General features: G+C 45.7%; 1 protein-coding gene across 1 annotated transcript in view; it reads left to right on the top strand.

Annotated features, from left to right (window-relative positions):
• LOC126013659 (contactin-4) overlaps window positions 1–12,282 on the top strand; it is a 669,197-nt gene that overhangs the window by 297,487 nt on the left and 359,428 nt on the right. The window contains exon 3 of the mRNA XM_049776827.1: window positions 8,077–8,211. Coding sequence (XP_049632784.1) covers window positions 8,157–8,211 — 55 coding nt within the window. The 5' untranslated portion in view covers window positions 8,077–8,156. The remainder of the gene's footprint in view (window positions 1–8,076; window positions 8,212–12,282) is intronic.

The following is a 12,282-nucleotide window of genomic DNA, read 5'->3' on the forward strand; positions in this document are numbered from 1 at the left end:
TACAAACGTGTGTTGTTGAATTTCAGTTATATAAAAAGACACCCCTTCACTTGTGCAATATTCCAACCACCAATGCCCCTCATTTCCCTCCTCCACCATCCCCTACCTGTATTCAAGATGGGCATTCTTTTTCTCTCACTCACTACCATTGTCATGATAGTTGTCAGTGTAGTTATTTCTCTAACTAAATTCACCATTCTTTGTGGTAAGCTTCATATTTTGGGTCGGTCCTCCTTCCAGCTTCATCTCTATTGTCTCTGTGTATCATTACAATAATCTCTTATTTTTCTTTTTATTTTTTTTTATTTTTTTTTATTTTTTTGTGGTTTTTGGGTCACACCCGGCAGTGCTCAGGGGTTACTCCTGGCTCCATGCTCAGAAATTGCTCCTGGCAGGCACAGGGGACCATATGGGATGCTGGGATTTGAACCGATGACCTCTTGCATGAAAGGCAAACGCTTTACCTCCATGCTATCTCTCCAGCCCCAACAATAATCTCTTATTTTTCTTAAATCCCATAAATGAGTGAAACTATTCTGCATCTTTCTCCTTCTGATTTATTTCATTCAGCATAATAGTTTCCATGTTCATCCATGTATAGGAAAATTTCATGACTTCATGTCTCCTGATGGCTGCATAGTATTTCATTGTGTATATATACCACAGTTTCTTTAGCCACTCATCTGTCGTCAGGCGTCTGGTTGTTTCCAGATTCTGGCTATTGTAAATAGCACTGCAATGAATATAGGTATGCAGAAGGAATTTTTGTATTGTGTTTTTGTGTTCCTGGGGTATATTCCTAGGAGTGGTATTTCTGGATCATATGGGAGCTCAATTTCCAGTTTTTTGAAGATTTTCCATATTGTTTTCCATAAAGGCTGGACTAGACTGTATTCCCACCAGCAGTGAATGAGAGTTCCTTTCTCCCCACATCCTTGCCAGCACTGATTTTCTTGTTTTGCTTTGTTTTGTTTTGTTTTGCTTTGATGTGTGCCATTCTCTGTTGTGTGTTGGTACCTCATTGTTGTTTTGATTTGCATCTCCCTGGTGATTAGTGATGTGAAGCATTTTTTTCATGTGTCTTTTGGCCATTTGTATTTCTTCTTTAAGGAATTGTCTATTTGTTTCTTATCACCATTTTTTGATATGGTTAGATATTTTTGTTGTTCATTTTGTCAGTGCCTTGTGTACCTTAGATATTAGCCCCTTATCTGATGGATATTGGGTTAATAGTTTCTCCCATTCTGTGGCTGGCCTTTGTACCCTCGACACTATTTCCTTTGAGGTGCAGAAGCTTCTCAGCTTAATATAGTCCCATTTGTTTATCTCTGTTTCTACTTGTTTGGACAGTGCTGTTTCCTTCTTGAAGATGCCTTTTCATCTCATCCATATCACCAGTCTGTGGTACTCTAGTCTTTTGTGATCAAACAGAATCTGTGGAACCAGAGCTATATAGTATACACTGGGGGGTGAGGGGGTCTGTGTTTGCCTTGCACGCAGTAGACCCAGGTTTGTTCCCAAGATTTCCACGTGGTTCCCTGAGTAGAATCAGGTATCCCCCCCATGCCAAAAAATGCCCTTTCCCTCAGTGTTTAGGCCTTATACCTGCTATGTGTTTGCATTTCTGAATGTCTGTAGTGGTTGCACATATGTTCCCACGCTATGTGCACTCATGTCTCTTGAGTGGTTGTTGCTTACCTGAGTTGTCTGTCTCCTGACTGCCTCAGAATATATGTTTGCTCAGCCATACACCATTAAATGCCCAAACTGGTTACCTTGTGCATGATAGTATAGCTGTGTATGTTGTTATGGTGTTGGGGCTGAAATTGCCCATGAATAAGTGACAGAATCATGTGGGAGATGGACTTGGGCTCTGAGCTGGTCCTCCTGAGCTTCTGTCTGCCTGCACCCTGAGTCAGGACATTTCTTCTCCATTCTCTTCCTTCTTTCCCAACCCTGTCATCTGGTTTCCAATTTTACTCCCATGGGTGGGCACAGGTGGGCAGAATTAGGAGGTCATGTGGGTAGACATGGACATGTAACTTGGGGTGTATCTCCTGACAGTTCCTCTATTCTGACACTTCCTTCACTTGATGCACCAGGTGGAATGTTTTGCCTTTGTACTCAGCATAGCCCTGGGGAGGTAGTCCTATGTGTGGTTCCCACTGTGACAATTCCCAACGTCACCAACACAGGCCATTCAGGCCACTCGAATCCTGGAAGGACATCACTGCTCTGCTCTGAGCAAACTGCACATGGGCACCGAGGAGCGTGTCTGGTTCTGTGTCTACCACAGAAAATACCAAATGGCAGGGAGAATGCCCTGACTAGGCAGGACTATGGAACTACCACTCTCTGTCATGGCTGTCCCAGTCATGGACACAGTATAGGGTTATGAATGTACTGAAAAGCTTCACTTTGCCACAGAGCACACCCTGGTTGAAGGCACAGGGTGGCTAGTACATGACCTTTCTTCAGTTCAGACACCTGCTAGATGAGGGGAGAGTGTGTTTACCTTTGTCTCCTCTTTCATTTGGGTGCTTAGAAATGCCTATTGCTATGCTTCTGGGCCGCATGCTTCATTACCAGTGATTTATTTGGGAGTTTAGTAGAACCAACTCTCTGCAGCATGTCTGTGGGCTAAGGCAAACAGATGTAGACCAATTTCTGAGAATTTCTCTCTTTTTCTTGAGGGAGGAGAGACTTCAGGATGTCTATGGAATGTCTCAGTGCCCAGAAAGCAAGAGCAGACCAGAATCTGCACAGTGCCTACTGTCCTCCCTGCCAATGCCTGTGATTGTGGTGGTTGGTGAGCAGGGACTGATGCTGACTAACATAGAATGTTTGTCCCTCTAGTTCCCTTCTCAAGCCAAACTCTGCCATCCTGAGAAGGTGTCAGTCTCAGAATTCTCTCTGTTTCTCTTCTAAACACACTGGTTCAGGACATCATCTTATCAACTCTGTTCTTTTGTCAATTAAACCGGTTCATGCAGTCAGCTTAATCAGCCAGACCACTGACCTCCTAGAGGCTGAGTGACCATGCACAGTTAGCACCTAGAGACTGGAACTAGGATTCCAGCCCACATGCTTGTCATTTATTTATTTTGAACCATACCTGAGTGCCACTGGGTGTGGTTCAAAATAAATATGTTTAAAATCTATCACAGATGAAAAAAATACTTTAAAGTAAAAAAATGCACTTTGCTAAATGGAGGAGAGAGATACTGAAGGCTTAACTTTGGGGAGTTGTAAAGGGTGGTTATCCACACCTGACAATGTTCAGAGCTAATTCTGGGGTCAGTGCTCAGGAATCACTCCTTTGGGGCTCAGAGGATCAGTGTGGTATTGGGGATAAAAATTGGTTGTTAGCTTGCAAGGCAAAGAGTACCTACTATACTATTTGTCTGACCCTTGGGGTCATGTTATATTTTCTATACTTAGAAGCTATTACTAAGACAAATTTACTTTGTCCTTAAAGTGAAAACAATATCATACACCTATAAAGGTATTGTGTTTGAACATGTGGGCCACATAAGTTCTTTCAGAATGTTTGACTATTTATGTAATGAACACTCATGCCCCTAGGAAGCAAAGGCATTTATTAATACTTGAAAGAATGGCAAGTACAACAGATAAAGAGGAACTATGAGCAGCATACTTGAGGCTCAACTGAAAACTTATGAACCAGATAATAGATACAAGTTTAAGTTGGACAATAAAAGGGCCAGGTGTGTGTGTGTGTGTGTGTGTGTGTGTGTTTCTGTGTTTCAGTACATGTGTGGACGTGCACTTGTAGGTGTGTTTGCCTTTGGGGATAATTATATATGTGAAACCAGAGCTATTGTCATCCATAAGCAGATGGTAGAAGTGACATAACCACTAAAATTTGTACTGGATGCCTCTTAGAAAATGAACTTTTCGGGAGGGGGGGCACTTTCCTTAGACAAGTGTATTTAAACTGTGTATCTATCTATTTATCTATCTATCTATCTATATCTATATATCTTTAAAATAAGTGAAAATTGAATGGGACTGTGAATGGTGATGAATCTCATGAAGGTTGGAACTATGAGGTGTGAAATGAAGTCTTGGTGTGGGATCGATACCCAGCATTGTGGCCTGTTTCAAATTTCAAAGTCAGGTAAACACTTAGCTTGGTTGAGACTCAGGATGAGGGTCTCAGTATGAGAAGAGCCCAGGATGAGGAGGTGACGTCATCTGATAACATCATCTAAGCAGCTGCTAGATGTGAACAAGACTGGGGAGGACAGACAAAGTGGGGTAGCTCACCTGTGAGCCTGTGAGCCACTCGATACCAACACTCCTACCTCTGATGGTATGGTGTTATAATTGGCCTCACTGGCCCTCAGAAATAATTAGGTGCAGCCCTTCTTCACTTAGGGACAAAGCTGGATAATCAGCATGCCCTGAGCCAGAGCCACTGTTTCGAGAAATTTTGTCCAGGAATCTCTGAAGGAGCCCCAGCAACCATGAGTTAGGGTTACTTGATATATTTTAAAATCATCTTGTTTCACCAGGCACCATACAATTTAAAAAAAATATACAACTTTTTAATGGCCATATCCCAAATTGGTTGCAAACATAGCAGTATAAAATCCACAAAGACATTGTTGTAAAATGCCATGTCCTCAGTACTGACTAACCAGTACTTTAAGTAGTCTGTGCACAGAAAATAAATGGACATTGAAGCTATAGGCTGAGACTTCAGTGAGGTCTGTCAGATAACATGGAGGACTGCGCTGCAGAAGGGCTGAAGTGTCACTGCCAGGACTGCATGGCCTGGTCCTAGGGGTGAGGGCCCAGTGCACCATGTGTGTGCTGCAACCTCAACTCAGACCACAGGCCATCTGGAAGCCTATAGGTGTGGCTGGGCCTGGGCCTGGCCCTCAGGTACTCTGTGACCTGCTTTTAGGATTAGAGCTGATAAGCACCCTCTGTGCTGTGGCTCCATCTGAGATAACAGGCTCAGGGTGCCCAGACCTTTCCTTTTCTCTCTCTGCAGATCCGACACACACTCCCAGCTCCACCACCTACCCCTCAAAGGTTCCTTGTTAATTATGGCAGAACTCCAAGTGGGAAAAGGAACCTGCCACTTTCAGAATAGAACGTGGACTAGGTGGGTTTGGCTGACAAAGGTGGTGGACATTTTCCTCCCCTGAGAAGTTGCATGGCAGCCCTCCAGTCACACCAAGGGGAGGTTATTTGTGCTGCTCCTCAGGAGACATGCAATCTTTGCTTCCCATCCACAGTGCTGTTGAAGGTACTCTTGACCCTGCACACTGTATGTGACTGATGAATCATCAACATTTTGGGCTGATTCAACCCAGGCTTACTGCCAGTTAATTGCTTTCATCGACGGACAGTGTGCGCTTTGGGGCTTCCTGTTTCCTACTGGTGTCCACTCTGATGCATGGCATCTGATGGAGAGTGCTCAGTCTCTACTCAGCCTGTGTACATTCCTTCTTCAATCCTGCCTCCAGTGTCTGCGCCTTTAACGGTGACCAGTACATAAGTGTGGCGGTCCTGGTGGGAGCAGTTCCTTGTGCTGCTGTCCTAAACCCACCTGGGACCAGACTCTGAAGCCTTACCCTTTGCCACATCTGCCTGCTTCTAATGTCGAGGTGAATTTTAGCTATTACACAGACCCTGGGACTAGCTGAGACCCACACCCAGTTCCTGACCTTCTGTCCTACAGTTTATTCTGTCCATACACAGCGAATGCATTCCATCCTGCTGGTTGCAGCTCTAGTGTCTTAGACTCAGAATCCTATTCTGCTAGATATACCCACCCCAAGTGTCTGTGACTACAGCATTTTATTGGAGCATAGGTTTGGACCTGCAGGGTCAGGGCCCCAGAGGGCAGTCTCTGTGGTGTGACTCTCCCTTCTCCCTGGCCCTCAGAGAGAGCACTGGGGAGCACTACACTGAGAACAAATTGCTAGAGCCTGAATCATGGGTTCTTCCTTTCTATCCAAACAGCCAGGGCAGCCCCAAATCCCAAGGGCTTTACAGGTTCCCCCAAAATCTCCAAATGCAATTTTTGGGCCTAGTCCCTACACCATGCCTGGCCACAGACAGACCAGCAGGGGCTCTGCTGCATGAAGTGCACACTTCTTCATGCCTCAGATCATGGCAGAGAGAGATGTATTAGACTACACCACACAGCTGAGTGTGGACAGGTGCTCCAGCTCCACTCCTGGTATTAGACAGGTGACTACAGGCCCTGATTCCTGGCTAGTGCTATGGACTGCCTGCCCAGTGTAGCTGGGAGCTGTCTTGGAGGTGGAGTGGGGAGTGGCAGGGTACCTCTTCCAAGCACACAGAAGCAGCTTCATATGTATCATCTACCGGTAATTGGCTACATGTTTGGAGCTGTTTTAATGACTTCGAGAAACTGCTTAACATTGTAGATCAATCCTCAGGTCCAAGATGGCATTTCCCTGGTGGAATTAATTATTAATACCTTGATCATTTGCTTAAGACATTAATAGTTCCCATCGATCATCCCATCCTGTGGCTCAGCCATGGCTCGACGCCACTTGGAGGGAGACAGTTGGCTATGTCCAAGGGCTCTTTGTCTCCAGTTTAGGGAAGAGAGTGTGCCAGAGCAGAGCAGGGTGTGGTCTCCTAATGAAGCTTCCTCAGACTCTCAGGCTTCCAGGACTAGGAGGTATGCTCAACAGAATTTCTTCCCACAGGAAGGAGCCTGCTGTGTTCTTGCTCTCATCCTTGTAGAATCCCATGTCTTAGCCTGGTTTTCCCTGGAGAAGGAGAGGAGAAACTCAGGCTGGACCCAGGATTGGTGTGTCTGTGCTTTGGTTTGGGGTTATGCCTGGTAATATTGAGGGCTCTGTGGTAGGGTGCTAGGCCTCCAATTCAGGCCTCCTGTCTCACAACTTGCATTCAATCTTCTCCCTTCTCCCCAGCTCCTGCAGCACTAGTGTTGGGTCTTGGTGCATTGCAATGTCATCTTCAGGGAGGCCCACTGCAATTCAGGAGTCTTTATCCCTCTGGCAGCTTGGAGGCTAAGTGGGTACAGGGCAGGGAGGCAAAGTAGCAGTCAAGCTGTCCCCAACTCTCTTGTCCACTCTCAATGTTCATCTGCTCAATGTGCCTGAGGGCCTCCTTCCTTTTCACTGTACATGGCCCTGGTGCTCATGTACCTTTTGTTTTTTCCTTTGTGGGGCCAAATCCAGCAATGTTCAGTGATTATTACTGGCTCTACTCTCAGGGATCACTCATGGTAGTACTTGGGGAACATATGGGCTGCCACAAACCAACCCAGGTCAACCACATGCAAGGCATGTGGTTTACTTGCTGTCCTATCTCACCAGCCTCAAGGACACATTTTCTGAGATGGGACATATGCCCCCCTCAGTGAGCAAACTTCAGGGACGAATCTTTCTTCCTTGGCAAGTCCAGAATGTGTCTGTACAAGTCACTGTGTCACCTCAGACCCAGTGTCTGGTGGACCATCGGGAAGCAGGTTTACCTGGAGATGGATTCCCAGGACAACTGCAGAAGACCCTGAAAGGTTCAGTGTTTTTTAACAGGCAGGGGCTCCAGAGGGCAAAAGGAGGCTGATCCTGATGATCCCACCACCCACACCTCTCCTGCCAGGCATGGAAGCCTGCTCCATTTCACCTGCCCTGAGTACCCACTATTGTGCTGGTTCTGTTCTCATAGAATTGGAGCACAAGGAAAACTCTGCTTCTGTCTCCCAGGTCTGTGTGATTGGGTCCCAACTGTTTGGTGGTAGCCAGAGGCCCCCTTGACTCCTGATGCTGGACCTATGAGGAGAACCCAGGAAAGCCACTCTCCACTCTGAGACAGAACTCTGACTCATGCTCCAGCCTGACCCATTTGATTGTCTTCACAGCACATCTGGTTCTGAGTGATTGACTGGCATATCAGAAGCCCCAGAAGGGCCCATGAAATGAAGCTAGTCTGTGTTGCTGGCTCCACACCTAAAGCTGGATACCTGCTCTGGCTATCTCTGCTCACAATTGGGTCCTCTCTGTGGCCACCTCACAGACCTGTCTCTTCTCTCCCCAGATTTCAGGTGGAACCCGGCCTGACGAGACTCGTGTTTCTCCAAAGTGCAGTGGACAGGAGACGCCTTGACAGGAGCCAAGATGCGCCTGCCATGGGGGCTGCTGGTCCTGCAGCCCTTCATGATGTGCCTCACAGGTAAATTGAGCTTCCAGAGCTTTCACATGTATTCTAGCACAGGCCTTTCCTGGAGACGTTTGAGGCCTTGGTGTGAGGTCATGACCATGGCGTGGGTACGGGCTGAGGCTCCTTTGCAGGTAGCTGTGGAGTCTTTTCTTCATGGCCTTTGTGTGGCTCTGTTGCAAGTTTGTGCCTAGAAGTAAATGCGGAAGTTTTATTTGCCTCCTGGTTCTTAAAATATGGTTTTGCTATTATTTCATTTGAATGTTTTTATTGTTCATCTATGCTGAATTGGATAGATACAAGGGGAAAAAGAAGTAACACTAGTTGAAGAGTTGAGCAGCGGCTCTTTTGTGGGATGCCTGGAGCCTCTGTTAGCTACCAGTAAACTCCCAGGAATCTACAGGTAAAATAGCATATAAGGGGCCAGGGGGATAGCACAGAAAGTAAGGCATTGCTTTGTATAGGCCTATCCAGGTACCATCTCTGGCATCCATATGGTTCTTTGAACCTGCCAGGAATAATCCTTGAGCACTGCCGGGTGTGACCCCCAAACCAAAATAAACAAGTAAGTAAAATTTAAATTCTTAAAAAAAAAAAAAAGCACAGAAATGGGGGCCCTGTGAAGGAAATCAGGTACACTGTAGGTGTACCTATCTGAGACCCTGGATTTAGGTGTAGATACCTGAGACCCACCCATTTCTGGGAGGGGTCTTGGAAACTGAATATTAGGTGTGACCTTACCTGCTGGACCCCGCCCATTCCTGGGAGGGGTCTTGGAATAGGTAGATAAACCCTGAAGCCAGGGAATTAAGGGTCTGCCCTGCTGCGCTCGCTGGCTTTAGGTTCTTTGCCTCTTTTGGTCTTGGACCAGGATGGAGGCCAAAGGAAGATGGCTGAATTATAAGATGCAGGGCTAAGAATGGCTGAATGCTTGAAAGATTATGAGATAGGCCACACACCTGTGGTGGTCAGGGCATGAATAAAGCTGATGGTTCCTAATGCCTGTCTGTGAGTGAGTGATTTCGTCTTTCACCTGGGCCTGGGACCCGCCGGCTGGATGGGAGCCAGGAGCCACGTGGACTGGAATGGCAGAGAGAAATCCATCGCCATCCACTGCCATCCAGCCTCTTTGTTATTCATTTAATTCAACAGTACACCAGGGTCATGGTCCTCCCAAGGCTAAGAAGGCTGGTGTGGAGAGTCACCTTCCTAGATGTCACAGTAGGCAGCCCTGCCTGTCTACTTATAACATCAATATGTCACCCTCTCATATCTCAGGAACTCTAGAACTAAGAATGGTTTTCAGGGCACATTCACAATCAAATCCTGCTTCTAGAAATCCAGGCCTACTTTTCAGGCTTTGTGGCTTTGAGAGAGGTACCTCTGGTTGTGGTGTCCAGGTTAGAATGCTGCCCCACCATTCCTTTGAGACAAACCCACTTGTTCTGCTTGTCGCCCAATGTTCAGCACACCATGATGGAGTTGCATCTTCACCAAATGGGGTGGAAATGCCTTGGCATTGCTGTGATGTGCCCTTCAAGAATTCCTCAAATACAGATGAGGTGGGGAAGGAGGGAGATGGAGGTTTTGGTGGTAGAAATATTGCAAAGGTAAAGGGAGCTGTTCTTTTTATGACTAAGGCCCAACTTCAAACATATTTGTAATCTTTAAGAATAAAGTATTACTTAAAAAAAAAAGGATGTTAGTGGTCACTGCAGTAGTGTGGCATAGCTGGTATCTGGAGAGGAATCTATGGTAGACAGAGCTGCTCGCTCTCAAGGCTGCGACATCTGAGTCTAGTTTCACATGCATGGAGCACTGGTCAGGACATACTTTATTGGGACTACATGGTGCAAATGGTAAAATTCCCCATTCCACCCCCACACCAGCCAGTGCCATGTACCTGAGCTGCTTCATATGCTTTTCTTGCAAGACTGTTTTGTATCAATCTACTCGTATCCTGTGATTATCACTAAAGCTTTAAGAAAGACTAAGATATAGTACAGCAGGTAGGGGCAAATTCCTAGCAGATACCTGCTGTAGACTCTGTACCCAACAACTCATGGTCCCCTGAGCTTTACCAAGCCTCCAGCACCATTGTGGGGCCCAGGAATCCTCAACGCTGCATGGCCCAGTCAACACCACATCTTGTAGCCACTTACATTGAAGAAACTAATGTCCAGTTGGCTGAGAATCATCAGTTTTGTCCCAGGACTTTTGAGACAACTTAGGAACAACAACCCCTACCCCAAATAAAGAAGAAACACAAGGCCCTCAAGTGCTAGAGCCAATGAGATGCAGGTGGAGCAGGTGGACTGAAATCCATAGTCTGGACCACAACACTTCCGTGTTAGTGCTTAAGTTAACACTTCTAGTTAGTGCTGCCCAAGGCAGGTTACCATTGTGATTTGAGTTGTGAGATGTCATGTTCCTGATTCCTTTCTAAGATGGCGCTACCTTTCTAAATTCTTTCTAATTGCTTTCTGATGTCTTTCTAATGTGGAACTACCTTTCTGGCAAGTCATAGAACCAATATTCTACCTGTGAATCTTGAACATTATCCTTCTGTGCTTAGCTGTCAAGAAAACCAGAGGGTTAGACATCCAGAATCCATTCCTGCCCTCTGCTTTTTAAACTCAGAAGCTGAAAACTCACACTGTTGTGAACTTGGATCCACTTAGGGTTTTGTCTGGAATATTGATTGTGTGAACTGTTTCACACAGCATTAATATTCTCATACCATATGCCCCCTTCAGTGTAGGTAAAGTCAAGCTTTAATTAATGTTTTTGTTTTCTTGCTATTTGTCTTGATTTCATTAATTTATATTACCTGCTTGCTCCGCATTTTAAATAGATTTGTTCATTTGAGTCTTTTATGTTGCCTCCTCATAGATTGCTTGGGGGAACTTTTACTAAGGGAGATATTTGTGTTTCTGGTGTTGACCACAACACACAAATCTCCAGTGCCTTTTCTGGACCTTTTCTCTCTATGTCAAATACAAACTCAAATGTCTAAGCAACTTATGCTGCAAGGAAGTAGCAGGAGTGGTTAATTATCTGAGAGTGTGAGCACCAAGGAACTGCTCTACTGCTAAAGGTGAGATGTCTCTGACACTCATTTTCAGAAAAAGTTTCTCATGCCAAGAATTCTGAAAATTTGGCCTCTGCAAAGCCAGTTTACTATTCATGCTCTTAATCACCTTAATCCTGAGGTCAGAAAGAACATACCTAAAGAACAAGTTGCTGAGCCTTAGCAAAACCTTTCGAATGATTCCTGAGTCTTCATTGCCAAGGTCCTTGGGCAGGGGAATGGCTGAGTGAGGGCTGGGGTCTAATCTGGCTGCTCCCAGCCTTCTCTCAGAGATTTCTGCACATGCCCCTCATTCTTCAGCAGGGCCCAGAGTTTGAATCAGTTAAGAAAGGAAGTGCAGAGGCCACCCTAGGGTGGCTCCTAACCCAGATGCTTGCAGTAGATACCTCTCAAGTTGGAGGTAGGTGCCTTTACTTTAGACACAGGGTCACCCATTCCCTGCTCAGGGTTTTATTATTATTATTCTTACCTATGTCCCCTTCCTCCTGGAAGCTTCCAGTGTCACAAGGTGAACTCTCCTGGTTGCAGAAATGCATTGAAATGCATTCAAATAGCAATTGTGCTTTCACCACTGTTTTGTTGCCTCTTATTCTTCCCCCTTATGTGCAGGATGCTTCTCCTTGTCGAGCCCCAGCATGTGGACAAAAGACACAAGAGTACCCTTTCTTTAAGTGCATGGTTGTGTTCTGCTTCTTTAAAGTTCTGGATAGTGAATGACTGCCCAGTGAGTTTGTTTGTACCTGGCCCATGTGTTCAGGCAGAAATGCTTGTGGCAGGAGTCAGGGGGAATAGGAATTTCTGGCTTTTAACCCTAGGGCCATGCCAAGTCTGATCTTTTCAACTGTTATTTCATTACACAGAAACACATATTCATAATGGGCTTTATGTGCCTTCAGCTCTATGTCATTCCCTACTGGTTCTTTTTTGCTTTCTTTGCTGAATAACAAATTTGCAGGTTTGGTTTTGGGGTCATGATGCCTCCACGTCATGCTCTG

This window comes from Suncus etruscus, chromosome 7, assembly GCF_024139225.1.
Source record: "Suncus etruscus isolate mSunEtr1 chromosome 7, mSunEtr1.pri.cur, whole genome shotgun sequence".
NCBI lineage: Eukaryota > Metazoa > Chordata > Mammalia > Eulipotyphla > Soricidae > Suncus > Suncus etruscus.